The sequence below is a fragment of the Engraulis encrasicolus genome, chromosome 22 (assembly GCF_034702125.1).
Source record: "Engraulis encrasicolus isolate BLACKSEA-1 chromosome 22, IST_EnEncr_1.0, whole genome shotgun sequence".
Taxonomy (NCBI): Eukaryota; Metazoa; Chordata; class Actinopteri; order Clupeiformes; family Engraulidae; genus Engraulis; species Engraulis encrasicolus.
The window spans coordinates 17,794,840-17,812,631 of record NC_085878.1 but is presented as its reverse complement, the minus strand read 5'-3'; the positions used below and the strand labels follow the sequence as shown (position 1 = coordinate 17,812,631).

Below are 17,792 nucleotides of genomic sequence, written 5' to 3'. Positions count from 1 at the left end.
GGAGACAGACTTACTACCCCCCTGCTTCTAATATCCCCTCCACCTCACACACAAATATCTGTACACACACAGACACATAATCACAAACACTTATTTCTCAGCCTTATCAGACAAACACGCACGCACGCACACACACACACACGCACACACACACGCACACACACACACACACACACACACACACACACACACACACACACACGCACACACACACACACGCACACATCCCAACACGCACACATCCCAACATTAAAGCCCCATCTCTTAAACCCGTTGTAACGGCCGATGTGCATCTGGGACACACAAAAACATGAATGCAGCAGGAGGGGAGAAGCAGGAGCAGGAGCAGGACATCTGGGTGGGTGAGCGTACCGAGTGCACGGAGCACACAGCACCCGGGCCGCTACTGTAGAGAACATGCAAATGAGGCTTCTGGGTGTCCTCTCAGCCAAGCTCAAAAAGGACCAGAGAGTGGGTGGGGAGCTAGACATGAGTCAGGGGAGGCTGGAGTGTCTTGGGGTGCAGTGCAGTCTGGTGCGGTGCGGTAGGGTGGGGGTAGGGTAGGGTGGGGCGTGTGTTGTAAATCTCCTCCACAACCATGGTCCAGAATCTTTTTTGGATGGGCGGCAGACAGGGGAGAGAGGAGGGAGGCATGTGAGGTGAGTTGGGGTGCATTGGAGAGGGGTGCTGGCTGGCTGTGACTCTCCTCCACAGCCAAGGCCCCAGAATCTCTTCATCATCGACCTTAAGGAAAGTATGAGAGGAGGAGTGAGGAGTTGAGGAGCAGGAGGCCCCTGAGGGCTGGTTTTGATGACTGGGGAGCCCGCTGCTCAGCTGCCTGCCAGGGGGATGGGGGTCCAGTGAGGTTCAGTCTCCTGACACCCTGCTCCGTCCTTTTCTCTCTTTCTCTCTCTCTCTCTCTCTCTCTCTCTCAGTCTCTGCACTCCTCTCTACACGACGCCTTTTGGAGCTTCAGACAGAGTAGAAGGTGTACTCACCGACCTCTCTCCCATACCGCTATATGCTCCGGAGCTGTAATGAGATGCATGAAACACACGATAACACACGCACACGCACACGCACACACACACACACACACACACGCACCAAGACATTCAAACACATACACACGCACACCCGGTAAAAATGAGGACAGCAATATATGTAAAAATGTATGGGTCAAGACACAGGCCCTGCACGGAATTCAAATTTATACAATGCGGCACAGTTTACCTGAAACCACAAAACCTGCAGAAATATTCACAGACACACACAGATGCATAAACGCACCCACACGCGCATACACAAACACGCCCCCGGCACACAGCCACGGAAGAACACTATGCCATGACTCAATGTTATAAATATATATAAATAAAGTTTAAGGGAGAAAAAAGCCTAGCCGGAGGAAACAAACAGTGTGGCTTGTAACACAAATCCCCTTTAATCCAGAAGCTTCCCATTCGGACTTGATTCGGCTAACATCCACATTAATATTCTCTGGGAGAAGGTAAAAGTCCATACCCATAGAATAACTCACTCCCCACCTAGCTTCCCAACATCCCCCACAATCAGCACAAAATAAGTTGTTTTCAGGTGTGCGCTCGGACATATTATCAGGTCATGTCCAGCTGTAGCTGGTGTTATCACCTCACAGCAATGCAGTTCCCCTATTTTATCGTGTCAGGGAGGAACCAACGCAACCCACTCAGCAGTCGACATAAAGGAGTGTGGAGTGTCTCTAATCAGAGAGTTGCCTGGTCCAATTCTTTTCTGTACCCCATTTCACTGGTGAAGCACTCTCGAGCGCGGAGAGACAGAGAGTCCCCCTTTACGTAAAGCGAGTTGTTGCCAGCAAGTGAGCTTGGTGTTCTATGCAGCTGTGGCCCACACACTCTCGCCTGGGTGAAAAAGCGAAGCGTTAGATGCAAAGCGCTTGGAGAGCTTTTGGCAGAGGAGAAAACAGAGACAGATAGAGAAGGGAGAGCACTATATAAAAACGCAGGCTCCATCATCATCACGCCTCCAGCTCTCCCGGCCTGCCTGCCTGCCTGCCTGCCAGCTCTCACGAGTGGGCAGTGCTGTCTCTCTCCACCTCCCTAGTCACTCAGCCTTCCACACAATCTTCTCAGCAGCCCCTCCACACATCCACCCCACACATACAGCACATACACTACACCCCCCTGTGCAGCTTCCCTCAGCTCTGTTTACCACTTATCACTTCATTAGCAATTAGCTGCCTACATGGAAGCAGCCACTCAGTGCCGGAGGAGAGGGAGTGGTGTGTGTGTGTGTGTGTGTGTGTGTGTGTGTGTGTGTGTGTGTGTGTGTGTGTGTGTGTGTGTGTGTGTGTGTGTGTGTGTGTGTGTGTGTGTGTGTGTGTGTGTGTGTGTGAGAGAGAGAGAGAGAGAGAGAGAGAGAGAGAGAGAGACAGAGAGAGAGAGAGAGAGAGAGAGAGAGAGGGAGAGGGAGAGAGGGAGATAGACAGAGAGGGAGAGAGGGAGATAAAGAGAGGGAGAGAGGGAGATAGACAGAGAGAGAGAGACAGACAGACAGACAGAGACAGAGAGACAGACAGGCAGAGCGAGGGGTGAATGAATAGAAACTAATAAATCTATTTATTTATTTTGTCAGTGTTAACTCCTCACAGACTAGCCATACAGTACACAAGGGAATCAACCCACACCAAAGGAAATGGTCTGTCTTGTACTTGGATTGGAATGACTGTGTTCCTGTCATTTCTTGTGATCATGGTCATGGTAATATTACTCTGTCACAAGCTACAGCCACTTTTTCTGAGAGCATTTTCCACCAATCAGCCTCCCAGCCTCCCCTAAGCTACAAAAACAACCTTTCAAAGGCCCGTTGGTTAAAGCGCCACTGTGACCGGGGCTGTGGGGGGGAAAATGTCAAGAGATTGCCTGGATAGCGATAGGAGATCAATAAAAAAATTACAAACACAAAACACGTACTCACTGACAGAACTGAACAAAAAACAGTGATGGTGATGGCAGTGTTAGTATTGGGTGGGGTTCTTAAAAACAACATAAGGTTGTAGCTTGGGAGTGACGCGCATTGATCCTTCCAAAGCGCTTTATGGTGAGTGCCATTGATTATAGTGAGGCATCATTAGGGTGCTACCCATGAGTGAGAAGATGAAGAACAACAACCTTTTTCACGAGTAGAACCCGTCAGATGGAGAAGGTAATAAAAAGTAAAGCGTGTCGTGTCCAGATCGTGGGGTCTTTAAAAGCCATTGTATTTAACTGTCTGTCGCCAAGTCTGTTTGTCGCGGGTTCTTTAAAAGCCATTTTGCTTTAAACGTGCTGTCTGTTTGTTTGTTTGGAGTCACCTCACATTGCCTTAAATGCTATTGTGCCACACTACACCGGCTGTTAAAAGAGCTTGCTGGAGTTTGACGAGCTGTCAGAAAACCCCATCTGTGGCCGTGAAAGCATGTTTGCGTCTGTCACCGTTAAAGCCAGCACCAGACTATTGTTACGGCTGCTGTTGTTGTTGATGTAGCTGCTTTTTTCCCCAGAAAACATTTTCTGCCTCAAATCTATTTGCTGATAGCATAGAATGGGGGAGAAAAATGCCCACAGGTGATTTTAAATATTGCACCGTGACAGGTTTAGTGTTGATAAGCAATCAGATTTGTTGGCAGCCAGCGCATCGACTTTTTTGTGACTGGAATTATTTTGATGATAAGCGGGGAGGGGAGAGACAGTTCTGCAAAACAGAGCAGCTCTGATAAGCGGGAGAAGAAAAAAATAATAATGGCAAATAGCCAAGCTTTTCACTCAGCACTTGATATTTATTGGCCTGTGGTGGCAAGAGCAGGATGTCAGAACTGAAGCAAAATAATACATCTAATTAGTCACACATTGTTTAGCATTGGCATTATTCTCACATGATGCTTTCTGGAGGGGGATCTGACGCAATCTCTTCCCTCTTTTGTCTGTTTCTCTCAACAGTTTCAATCAACTAAAACTCTGAACACGCCCCTGTTGTAAGAGACGAAGAGGAAAGGTGAAAGCTAAAGCTTTGGCAGACTCCAGGAGACACCGGCGTCCCGGATGATGAAGCCCAAGTTCAATCTCCCTTTTATGGCTAGAATCTACCTCCGCACATCAAAATCATCTCTCTCTCTCTCTCTCTCTCTCTCTCTCTCTCTCTCTCTCTCTCTCTCTCTCTCTCTCTCTCTCTCTCTCTCTCTCTCTCTCTCTCTCTCTCTCTCTCTCTCTCTCATATAAAGGTGCTGCATTACATGGGCATAAAGTATAGAGGGTATGAAGAGGCTCAGAGGCTCACCAAACTGGCAGATGTATCTGTTGCGTGTTTTGCAGCGCTGGTCGTTCCAGTTGAAAGCGCTGGCAGCCTGCATCTCCACACAGTTGCCAAAGCTGTGGACAAAGAGAGGGAGAGAGAGAGAGAGAGAGAGGGGAGAGGGACACCCGGTGGTCAAAACGGGACACTGCATACAGCCAGAGTGGGTGGCACCACGAAGCACACTCTTCTGGAGAGCCGCACTACAGTACAAAGGGGCCAGATGAAAATCACAATTGATCAATGCCCTCCTTTGATGCCTGTTTTTGAACTGGTCACTAGATAGAGAAAAGTACATGCTACCAATGGAATGAAAGTATTTTTCGACTACTGTCAAAAAGTGGCCCCAGGTCCTCCTGTCTCAAGTGCTGTCTATCCTTTCTCTGCACAAATACTTTTTATTTCACAAGGGCACAGACAGACAAACAGGCACACACAAACACGCACACAAACACACACACACAGACATACCCTAAATTATCAGGCTGTCCAAAAGCAAAGCTTGTGAAGGAAGGACTCTCTCCAGTGTCCCATCGAAAAGCGTCCTTTAAAGTCTTGTACGTGAGTCCTAAGACAAAAACAGGACACCGGTAAGCCTTGTTTTACACACATTTTAATTGGTGAAGCTGGGTGTATAATGCTTTGTTTTACTCAGTCTGGCAAGCACTTGGTGTACACAGGTGGGCAATGCCTTGTTTTATAGATTATTGCTTAGAGTACTTTGTGTATTAGTATCACTAACATAAAATGATAATGATGTCAATGATGATTTAAAAAGGGACAAAAAATCAGCTGTGTCTTTTCTGTGGTGAAATGCGTGGGGCTGAAATGTAGTCAAAATAATCAATAGTGAACGAAGGTGAGACATGATGAGGGAAAATCATTTAAATACAGACTATGGTATATGATAAAAAATGTATACAGTGTGACATGTACAGGTACAGTCCATCTTTTGAGAACTACTAGGAAAGTCCAAGGTAATATGTTGAACCACTGAATAACTTAGTATGTCTTAGTCTAGTCTATGTCTGGTTGGTATTGATGACTCTTACAGACCTACTGTAATGCCATGCATTCCAGAAGAAAAACAGAATTTATGCATTTGCAATTTCAGGGTCGCAAGCAAAACATACCTTTGGCAACCTGACATTGCAACATCTTTGGCTGATAAGGTGAAGTCATGCATACCAATTACTGGCTATTTTGTTTCACTTTTTATACCCTAAGGTGCTAGCATTTCCTGGTCAGCCTGAGTCAAGTCCATGCTGAAACACAGCGTTGTGCATTAATGCATCATCGACAATAGCCAAGAGCTACAGTATGAGAGTGTAGAACAGCTGAACAGGCATTTAGATGAGAATAAAACAGCTTCATTGTGACATTTTACAGGAGTGTACCGCTATCTGCAGCAGTTCTGACATCAAAAGGGAAGCACTTTCAAATATATTGTTTCTGAGAAGTGCAGTACCACTGTGCTCAAGTACTGGGGGACAACATGCCACTTCCAACACTCCTACTCCAACTTACATTTTTAGCTCAGAATTTTGCCTCAAAATGTGGGGACGTTGCACAATCCGTTGCCAGGGAAATCAAGCTGACATTTCCAGGAGTGTTAGTAATATACAGAACTTCTCTTGTCATACCAGTGGCAACTACTAAGAACATCAATGCTAAGGCTGAATGCTCTGAGATGGTAGAGTACTTTTAGAATAGGATCAAAATGTTTCAGGATCAAATTGTCTGATAAGAGGCAGGGGAGGCTTAATTGAACTGTGGCACAGGAAATCATTATAGGAAAATATCTTCCCATTTATAATTAAGATAATGCAAACATACATATTTAATTAACTGTTAACAAACTCAATATTTGCTTTAACCCATTGATGCTGGATGTTGCAATGCGCAACATTGCCCCTGGCGTCTGGAGCTGCATGACGCAACATTCAGGCTCATGAGATTTAAGACAATTTTGTTAAAAATCTTGGTATGTTAGAGCTGAATGAGCACATTCTAATGCAAGATGAGGGACTTAAATGCATTTAAATGCAACGTATGGTATGTTTTTACGTGCTTCAGAGGCTGAGATATTTAGATTTTATAGGCTCAGGGTACCTTTTCTTAAAAAGGGCTTAGGTATTCAGCAGCCTTTTGTGCAAGTGCTTTGGGCATCAATGGGTTTAAGGTTGAAGGTATTCATTTCTATTTGGCTTGTGGGCTACTTGAGTCTTAATTGAACTCAATAGTGGGTTCACCTAGGGTCAACTGCAGTCTTGATTTCATTTCATACTGTAACTAAAGCAAAGTTAATATGGATCATAATCATTCTTGCAAACAACATTACATAAATAACGAACGAAGATGGAATTCATTAGGATATTAAACTGAAAATGAACTTAAGTGGTGTGTTACAATCTGCACTCAAAATACCCCGAGGATGCACTTTTAAAGCAAGTGAATGCAGTGAGTGCTCCAAACAAGCCTGTTCCAATAGTTATAATGAAGAGCAAGCAGGCTGAAACAGAGACAGTGGACTAGCTGAAAGATGAAGGGGAAGTATTTATGGAAAATGGACTGCATTGCTGAAACAGTTTATGTCCTCCAGCAGAGTTTCCAAACTGCTTTACATTTAATATCTCACATTGACCCATTCTCACTCACACTCTCACACCAGTGGTGAAAGGCTGCCATGCATGTCAAACCAGGCCCTTGGGAGCAGTATGGGGGTTGAGAATCATGCCCAAGGACACTTTGACCTGGTCAGCTGAAGCTGAGATCGAACCAACAGCTGATGGTTGGTCAGCTGCCACACCCCCTGGGTGTTGTAGACACGATCGATTTATTCTCACCTATCCAGAAGTTCCTGGTTTCAAAGTCGTGGTCCGTCACCTCGTTGGTGTTCTCCAGCTGGCTAAGGAAGAAGGCCAGGATGTCCTGCACCTTTTGGTTGTGGATCTGAGCCAGCACACCCCCTTTCTCCTAGGGGCAAAACAAGAATCCACTTAAGTAACACAAACATGAACAAAATCAATGTGTACCTAAGTGGTATTTGTGCACTGAGAAAGTGGTACAAGGTCTACAAACCTGTGTAGCCTACTTTATTATACAAGCCCCCACAAAAAAATAAAAAAATACATTCTGACCGACCACCAACCAAAATAGTGGCATATACAGTAATCGCTGCACCCACCTAAAAACATTTTAGCTCATTCAAGTTAGTACTGCCACCATATCGTTCTACAATGCCTTAAAAACTTAATCAATTCTAATCTGGCAGTTATTTTACCTGGCACTGCAGCTTGGCTGTATAGTACGTCTCAGCCTCAGGAGACACCATGAAGCATTCTCCATCAATCTGCAGATCACAGCTGTGGTAGGGGAACTGCAGCTTCTCTACACACAAACACAACACATGATAACATGCTTTAAAGATTAATTTGTGTGCCTTATCACCTCGCACTACATTTAAAATATAACATTTAAACTTTAAATGTTATATTTAAATGTAGTGCGAGGTGATACTGCACACAAATACAGCAATACAAAACACAGCAGCGATATAGTAGCACACAATATAGCATTGCCCCCATTGTGTTTTACAACTAGGTGCAGTGAGCTATCATTTTAACAATGCGTAGAAAAGTGCTTTGACTGTGTGTTTAATTTGATTAATGTGCCGTGTGTGTTCACACAATCGCGTCAGGGCCTTGGAAGTTGAAGGCACACAGCTGGGTGTTCTGACTCAAAGCACATGGCGTGATGATGTGCCAACAGTCCCGGCCCATTGTAATTATAGACAGTGCCCTCCGGGAGAAAGGGGAAAGGTAGAGAAAGAAAGAGAGAGAGAGAGAGAATTTTGACATCAAACATCAGATGCCTTCCTTCTGTAAGAATACATAAATGAGAAAGTGGGTTATGTCAGTCAGTTCAGCCCATCATCTGCCTGCCTGCATGACTGACAAGTCTGGCAGCACTGGAGCACTCTTTACATCTGTAGTATATACTGTATGCGGGACTATATACAGTGCACAGCAATAATGAGTACACCCCTGTTGAAAAGTAACATTTTGAACAATATTTTAATAAACAAGCAAGTTATTCCCAAAATGCCATCAACAGAAAGAAACATGCCTGTCAATATGTACTATGACTACTGAAGCAGATCATGATACTCTCCACGTGTATATGGGAGTTTAAAATAGGGGTGTACTCACTTTTGCACCAGCATAATTTCACAAAAATGGACAAATACAGCTCCAAGCCTTTTTATTAGAATACCATGAAAAAGTTGATTTATTTCCATAATTCCATCAATAATGTTAAACTGTCATGGATTGTAGATTCATGGCCCAGTTTTTTAACTATTCCAATCATTATTTTTTTTCTTTTTATATACGTTGGCCTTCCAGCTCAAAAAACCCATGAATTGGGAAATTCGCATTATTAGAATATTGTTATAAAATCACATTTTTCTTCATCAAAATTCGGGTCACATTAAATCAGTTGAAATTTGGTACTTTCTACATAACATGCAATGGTCAATACTTGGTTAGGACATTCTCTGTCTTCATAATGGCCATGATGCGTGTAACATTGAAGTCAATTGCAAAAACAGTGCATAGGAGTTATGGAAGCCCAGATAACCTTGATGCTTTGCTGTCAGCTGTTCTTGTTTGTTGACCTGGTACCCCACACTTCACTCTTCAATATACCCTGTAGATTTCCATGCCACGTTTTGGCGCTAACTCACCAGTTTAATTCTAAATAACCAGAAATGAAACCCCATTGAAAATGAATGGGGTTTAATTTCTGTTGAGTTAGAATTAAACTGGTGAGTTAACACCAAAACGTGGCATGGAAATCTTCGGGTATATTGGAGAGGGAAGTGTGGGGTACCAGGTCAACAAACAAGAACAGCTGACAGCAAAGCATCAAGGATATCTGGGCTTCCATAACTCCCATGCACTGTTTTTGCCATTGACTTCAATGTTAAACGCATCATGGCCATTATGAAGACAGAGAATGTCCTAACCAAGTATTGACCATTGCATGTTATGTAGAAAGTACCAAATTTCAACTGATTTAATGTGACCCAAATTTTGATGAAGAAAAATGTGATTTTATAACAATATTCTAATAATGCGAATTCCCCAATTCATGGGTTTTTTGAGCTGAAAGGCCAACGTATATAAAAAGAAAAAAAATAATGATTGGAATAGTTAAAAAACTGGGCCATGAATCTACAATCCATGACAGTTTAACATTATTGATGGAATTATGGAAATAAATCAACTTTTTCATGGTATTCTAATAAAAAGGCCTGGAGCTGTATGTCATTTAAGTTATACTATTGACCTTACTTTTCTGCTGTAAGCTCAAAATTTGTTGTATTACACTAACTCCATGAGTATTTTGAACATTTCAAAATGTTACTTTTCAACAAGGGTGTACTCATTATTGCTGTGCACTGTATATGTATATTTTCACCTTTAAGATGGGGTAGGATTGGCATATGACCCAGGCTGGATTCGAACCAGTGTTCCCTTGGGCACTTGCACATACACAGTTGAGGTGTTTTAGCACAGTGTGCCACAGCACCATCGGAGCACTTTAAAAAAAAAAAAAGAAACCAACTCACACCAGTTTTTTTTCAAGCGGTTGGTCACAGGATGCACTAAAAGAACTGAGAGACACCGCAGTCTTCTTCAACATAATAAATCACTGACAAATATAATCCTTCAGTTCTTTTCCAAAGAGATGGAAGACTCACCAGCACACTGCGCTCCCCCGTAGCCAACATCACACTGGCAAGAGCACTCCTCCTCCCTGTAGCGACCATGGACACACCGCACACTGCAGCGAACTAGCAAAGAAACAAAATAGACATGGACAGGAATAAACAGGATGTACCCAGCATGGCCAACATCACACTGTCATCCAGAGCTTGGTTAGGTGGAACACCACTAGGTTGAGGACCCACCAGGATGATGTGATATTAAATGCAGAGGTGTCAAAAGTAAAAGTAAAAGTACTAGTACAAGACATTACATAGCTGTTACAATATTCACTCCATTGTACCTAATGAGATGGATAGACTGTGGTGTTACTGAAAAACACTGTAAACCTACAGTAACAAGGACCCACCACAATTTTGATTCAACCAGTGCAGAGTTAGCTGATCGTAATACAAGTACACGGGTCTACTGGTTCCTCAGATAAGTTACTTGTGTTGGAAGGAAACACCTCTGATTAAATGGTAAATGGACTAAATGTGTGTGTGTGTGTGTGTGTGTGTGTGTGTGTGTGTGTGTGTGTGTGTGTGTGTGTGTGTGTGTGTGTGTGTGTGTGTGTGTGTGTGTGTGTGTGTGTGTGTGTGTGTAGTGCTTCAGTGGTGTGTTACCCTGGCAGAAGCGTCCGGTGTATCCTGGAAAGCAGTGGCATTGGCATGAGGAGACATTCAGACGACCGTGCTGCCCACAGCTCATACGGCACGGGTTACGAGGAGTCTCTGAAGATATCCACAACACACACACACACACGCACGCACGCACGGACGCACGCACGCACGCACGCACGCACGCACGCACACACACACACACACACACACACACACACACACACACACACACACACACACACACACACACACACACACAGAGTATGCATATAAGTGAGCAATTAATTCAGGCTTTTGGTGTCAATTGCCCCTTTTATGTATGCATGGAATAATACACAGCATGGAACATAAACATGGAACATTAAAAAGCCTGGGCTTTATTTGTCATCCTCAATAATGCACCGCTAGAGCATGTCTGGGCATATTTCTAAGAGGTCAAATTAAACACACACTAGTCAAGTAGGTTTTATTGTCAATTTCTTTACATGCACTGGTCATACAAAGAATTTGAAATTACATTTCTTGCTTTCCCATACAGACATAGACTAATCTAGGTAAGGACATAGACAGTATAGACATAGACAGTACTTATACATGGACTTAAGACAGTATGGACATAGACAGTGCTCATACAGACATTTAAAGTGCAAGACTGGACAACAGAAGACTTGTAGAGGACATACATTAAGAGGTATTGTTGTGCTTTTGTGCATTTCCTAAAAAAGTCCTTTATAGCGTTCTAGACATGGTAATAGTAGCATTTTGAAGAAAAATAAATATTAAAAAGGTTTGTCAAGTACACCAGCAGCAGTGTGTGTGTGTGTGTGTGTGTGTGTGTGTGTGTGTGTGTGTGTGTGTGTGTGTGTGTGTGTGTGTGTGTGTGTGTGTGTGTGTGTGTGTGTGTGTTGTGTGTGTGTGTGTGTGTGTGTGTGTGTATGTGTTTAGTGCAGGTAGAAGGTGCGGTGTGCGTCTGTGTGTGTGTTCGTGTGTCTGTGTGTGTGTGTGTGTCAGTGTGTGTCAGTGTGTTTATGTTTGGGTTTAGTGCAGAAAGTGCAGTGTGCTTGTGTGTGTGTGTGTGTGTGTGTGTGTGTGTGTGTGTGTGTGTGTGTGTGTGTGTGTGTGTGTGTGTGTGTGTGTGTGTGTGTGTGTGTGTGTGTGTGTGTGTGTGTGTGTGTGTGCGTGTGTGCATGTTTTGAGTTAGTGCAGGTTGAAAGTTCAGTCACAAGTATAGTAGTGCAGGTGGAATGTTCAGTCGCAGATATGGTGGTGGGGGATGGGGGGGGGGGGGGGTTGTCAGTGGCCTTGCTGGCTAGAGGCTGACAGTGGAGGGAGAGTGGGTTGAGTGTTCAGCATCTTGATCGCTTGGTGCATTGTGCTGCTCGCCAGCCTGGTGGTACGGGAACGGAGGCGCCTGTACCTCTTTCCAGAGGGCAGGAGGCTGAACAGTTTGTGTGCAGGGTGGCTTGTGTCTTTGATGATCATCAGTGCTTTCCGGGTGAGGCGTGTGGTGTAAATGTCCTGCAGGGAGGGGAGTGGTACTCCAATGGTCTTCTTCGCTGTGTTCACAACACGCTGGAGTGTCTTCCTGTTTTTCTCCGTGCAGCTTCCTCCCCACACTGTGATGCAGTTGGACACGACGCTCTCTATGGTTCCTCTGTAGAATGTTGTCATGATGGGGGGTGTAGCACTTGCCTTCTTTAGTTTGCGCAGGAAGTAGAGACGCTGATGGGCCTTCTTCGCCAGTGATGTAGTGTTGGTGGTCCAAGAGAGGTCGTCGCTGATGTGCACTCCAAGGAACTTGGTGCTGCTCACTCTCTCCACAGCATCGCCGTCGATGGTCAGTGGTGGCAGTTGTTTTTGGACCCTTTGGAAGTTGACAACAATCTCCTTGGTCTTGTTGACATTCAGCAGGAGGTTGTTGTCTTTGCACCATCTGGCCAGCAGGTCTACTTCTTCTCTGTAGTGAGTCTCATCGCCCTTGGTGATGAGGCCCACCAGTGTTGTATCATCCGCAAACTTCACTAGATGGTTAGTGCTGTGGGTCGTTGTGCAGTCGTGTGTCAGCAGCGTGAACAGCAGGGGGCTGAGAACACAACCTTGCGGAGCCCCCGTGCTCAGGGTCAGGGTGCTTGAGGTGTTGTTCCCTACCCGTACTGCTTGTGGTCTTTGCATCAGGAAGTCCAGCAGCCAGTTGCAGAGGGAGGTGCTGAAACCTAGTTTGTCCAGTTTTCTGATGAGTTGTTGTGGTATTATGGTATTGAATGCTGAACTGAAGTCAATGAACAGCATTCTCACATATGAGTCTTTATACTAACTCAATTAAGAACAAACAACTTAGAATAAACATTCTATTTAAAGTCAGAGGTGAATAAAAAGCACATGACACGACACTTTAAGTCAGAGCAGATCATCACTATAGCGAGAGGAGCAACGGAAAGGTCAAAATGAAATACTGATTAACCCATTGATGCCTGATGTTGCATTTCGCAACATTGGCCCTGGCGCCTGGAGCTGCATTATGCAACATTCAGGCTCATGAGGTTTGAGACAACTTTATTAAAAATCTCTGTTTGTTTGGGACGATTGAACACATTGGTGCATATTTTTATGTGCTTCAGAAGCTGAGATATTTAGGTTTTTATAGGCTGAGGGTTGCTTTTCTTAAAAAGGGCTCAGGCATTCAGCACCCTTTTTTGCAGGTGCCTTAGGCGTCAATGGGTTAAGACCTTGATCTGAACGTGCAATGGTGATGATGAGGGTTTGAAATAGAAAACACACTCCTTAGAAAATGTTTTATGGACTGAGGTGTCGAAAACTTATGAAGGGCTAAGGCAAAGTTATCTAACATAGGCTTAAGGTAAAGGCCTTATAAACCAAACAACTCTGGGGAAATATAAACCCATGTGTGCGTTAAATGGAACTAGATGTTCCAAAGAGCAAAAAGGCATTTCAGGGCACCACTGCAGCATAGCACCTTCACTCAATATATCATCCTTCGCCATGGTGCTTTTTAACAAGGGTATGCACCATGTACTTTACTTGCCTTGCTGGTACCATATAATGGGTTATTTGAGTGTGTTTGCATGCAACACTGTGCTGAGTAGGCCTATATGGTTGACGAGCAATAAAACCCACTTGTCTGTCCTACCAAGTTAGAATTCTAGAACCTAGTGTGTATGAATATGATTCACAAATAATTACTGAAATCTATCTGACTTATGTTGATTTGAGAACAGTCTTCACTGCCTTACCACCAAGCTAGTACTGTACAAGTGTAAAGACTATGATTGACGAATTAATAAGAGGGAATATTGTAGAAAGTATGTATATGTTTTTTATATTTAAGGACATCTGGGGTATTATGGTTCATGTGAAGTGAACAGTACATTGTGGGATACGTCGCTAAATAAAACGTGGTTCTCCCTCGCACCCATAAGTGCATATAAATATGATTGACAAACAATGACTTGACTCTGACGTTTGTTATCCATCTCCTTCCCAGTCTTACCACACAGTCCTCCGATGTGATCCCAGAGCCTGAAGCAGCCGGACATGAGGGAGGTGCAGAGGGAGCAGTAGACTCCAGCCTTGTAGGGCACCACCGGCCTGCCATTCACCTCCCAGTTGCCCCTGCACACACAAACATGATGGGTGAAGCTAGAACTGGCGTCTGCGCCTCTGTCTTTCTTAGGAAGTTTTGCTTGGTGCGTTATTCTAAAAGAGTGATTCAGGAGGGAGAAGGAATCGCACAGAGGAGCTGAATGCAATTCGGAGAAACTCTAGCTCATCAATGTTTGTTACCCACTTTGTCTCTGTCTTTTCTTTATTTTTGGCTTTTAATACAGCTTCTGTGAATTGCATTGAGCTCCTGTGTGCGAAACATAAATATGATATGCAGGGTGTCCCAACAAATGATGACACACTTTAAATAATAGTACTGTAGATGCACTGTAAAATCAAATGTTTTTAATTTTCAAAGAGTATAGCCTTGATAGAAAAGTTTCGTCACTGCCTGTTCTCAAAATGTTGTCTAAAGTAATGACAACTGCAACAGTCACTGGATTGATAGTAGCCAAATGAAAGTTCAGAGTTAACACAAAGAGAACTGTGTGCGACTCCACTTCTCTTTAGAACTACACAAACAACTACACAAACAATTATTGCGTGCAACTCATAAAAGTACAACTCCTTTGTCAATATGCTGAGTAAACTCTTTTCTGGCAGTAGTACCTGTACACAACCTCTTCCTCAGAGCACAATCAAAGTGGAGCAGTGAGAAACAGGAGCTTGGGCTTGAGCTCAAACACCGTGTGTGTGTTTGTGTGTGTGTGTGTGTGAGTGTGTGTGTGTGTGTGTGTGTGTGTGTGTGTGTGTGTGTGTGTGTGTGTGTGTGTGTGTGTGTGTGTGTGTGTGTGTGTGTGTGTGTGTGTGTGTGCGTGTGCATGCGCGCGCGCTTGCTCACCCAGGGGAGTAGGCGCACACAAACAGGTCCCACAGAGAGCCTCCTTTCTGGCATGCCAAGCGCTGAGCACAGCCCACATAGCTAGACGTGGCCCACACCAACTGCAGCACAAGAAAGAGGGCGGGAATAACATTCAATTCATCAAAAATGAAAGAAAAGAAAAAACTGTCATTCAAATAAATCGGGCTTTTCAGAGTTATTGAAATCTTAATAATGTCATAACAAGTCTCATCTGCATGTCTCAGAAGGGTGTCTATGTGACAGAGGTCATCTTGCACCTGTTCGTCTTCCTCGGGGCTGCGAACCTGCAACCTTGTTAACTGCAACGACCAGCCAATGGGAGGCACAGTACGATACCGCTGGACTAAAGGACCAGTCCCCCAGCCCAACGGCACTGACACGGTATGAGGCTTTCGGAGGGAGGTTCACTAATGTGCCACGCCAACTCTGCTAGTTAGCCTCCGTTACATATACACCTTAATAGATGCCAGTCATGCCAGTTGAAGGTGTGTTCTGTATTCTGAAAGTATCTGCCCCAAAGACAGAGAGAAATGCCCAACCCATGACATCTGCATGCACAAACACATGATTTACTCACACGATCTAGAATGTACTTTGTGTTTCACATCCTACAATACATCTACTCGTATGATATCTGAACACATTCCACATTCCACAAGATACACAGTAACTGGGAAGTGGCAAGGTCATCGTGTACGAAAACACTACAGACCACACACACACACACACACACACACACACACACACACACACACACACACACACACACACACACACACACACACACACACACACACACACACACACACACACACACACACACACACACACAATCTCAGCACTGTACCTGTGTGTAGTGGTGGCAGGTGCTGTTCTGTCTACAGTGGCCACCCTGGTAGATGTAGTCTCTGCCTTCCAGGAACCAGGAGTCGATGACCTTGGCCAGGGAGGATTCCCCGTGCACTGCCTGGTGGGTGTTCCAGCCCACGTAGCCGCTGCTGGTGGCCCGCTCCTGCAGCCCAGAGTCCAGGGAGCAGGAGGCTGCAGCAGCCCTCTCCTGGGCCAGAGATGCCAGGCCTTCACTCCACTCCTGGACAACACACAACAGGGTGGGCCAGAGGTGAGAATGCTTTAACAAGTTAAGACATGGCGTTATAAAGTTGCTGTTACTAGAATGGTAATGACCAAATCATAGTGTATTACTAAAGGCCCTATGTTATGTCATACTAGTGTAGTAATATTGTAGTTAACTTTTCAATGACTTTCAGACTATTACAGCATTCCACTGGTTGAAGGGTGTGCATTATGGGGCTACGTTAACTGGTGTGTGTGTGTATAGTCTCTACGTATACAGGAAAAGAGTAGAAGTGGCATGTCTGCTGAAGACAGACTGTATGGTCTTAACATTGTTTCAACCATTCTAAACCATTCTGTTGAAGTTGCAGTATGCAGACTTGCACTCTTTTCCTTAATAGATATACCTGTACGCTGATAGTTGGGATGGCACAATACGCACCAAAACCCGAAAACGCATCTTTCATACGCATACCAAACCGTGAAATGCAAACCACAGTCCCCAAAAAATGTCTATTAAAACATTAGCATTCCAGACCACTGAGGATGACAATTAAAATCACACTATTGTCACACTATAAACCCATAAAAAACATAGGTGGGATATTTAGTGATAAGTCTGATTCTATCAGCCAACTAGGCATTTGTAACGCTCACACAGCGCGCATCAGCTGATGACAGTTTAAGTGCGAGTGCAGGTTAGCACACGAGGCGCCTCTCAGACATGCAAAAGGACAAATTCAACGTATGCATCATCATTAGATAATGAATAACAAAAAACAACACGCTTAAAGAACCAAAAACCATGACCTTGATACCTTAATATGGACCGAACCGTGAATTTTGTGAACCGTGCCACCCCTAGCTGATATCTGAGAATCTCTGTAGTTGTCTTGCACCTGGTCTTGCGGAGGTGGGATGTGCAAACAATTACTGTGAGTCTTTATACAGACACTGCACACAGTCACACCAGTTACAGGTGACAGACAAAACCAAATGGGCCCCAATGGGCAATACCCTGGTGGCATGGGGACCCCAAGGGCCAGTTTTCTTGTCACTGAAGCCTGAAATGCCCCATTATTTTACCTGGCTACTTTGTTTTGTTCAAGCAGGCCGACACAACCACCTCGGCTCCTTTTGAGCCTAACTGCTGTAAATCTAGAAGGATCTAGAATCCCTCTACGGTTACACTTCCAAAAGCGAATCTTTGTGTTCACAAAAATGTGACCCTTGAATATTTTGCCTCTGCAGAGCCTGCAAGGTTTATTTTCAGCCACAGTGTTTGTGTGAAACTTCACAAGGAACACATCTAAACTCAATTTTGCCCAAAATATTCTCTTAATTCTCATTAGATCCAGTGCGTTTTTTTTCACACTAATTAAAACTGAACAGGGCTATACTGACCAGCAAAGATGTTACATTCAGACATTCAGTTTTTCATTACCACAGTGTAGAAAATAATAGTCAGACAATTGAGTCCACACAAGAAACTATAGCAGAGGGAATTATATT

General features: G+C 44.3%; 1 protein-coding gene across 1 annotated transcript in view; it reads right to left on the bottom strand.

The window, feature by feature from the left end:
• Window positions 1–249: 249 nt before the first annotated feature.
• The window catches only part of LOC134439323 (C-type lectin domain family 18 member A-like), a 28,088-nt gene continuing 10,545 nt past the window's right edge, over window positions 250–17,792 (bottom strand). Inside the window, exons 3-12 of the mRNA XM_063189227.1 lie at window positions 16,054–16,296; window positions 15,186–15,286; window positions 14,232–14,353; window positions 10,727–10,834; window positions 10,097–10,189; window positions 7,613–7,719; window positions 7,176–7,305; window positions 4,801–4,897; window positions 4,315–4,406; window positions 250–1,032 (exon numbers count right to left, since the gene is read on the bottom strand). Coding sequence (XP_063045297.1) covers window positions 995–1,032; window positions 4,315–4,406; window positions 4,801–4,897; window positions 7,176–7,305; window positions 7,613–7,719; window positions 10,097–10,189; window positions 10,727–10,834; window positions 14,232–14,353; window positions 15,186–15,286; window positions 16,054–16,296 — 1,131 coding nt within the window. The 3' untranslated portion in view covers window positions 250–994. The remainder of the gene's footprint in view (window positions 1,033–4,314; window positions 4,407–4,800; window positions 4,898–7,175; window positions 7,306–7,612; window positions 7,720–10,096; window positions 10,190–10,726; window positions 10,835–14,231; window positions 14,354–15,185; window positions 15,287–16,053; window positions 16,297–17,792) is intronic.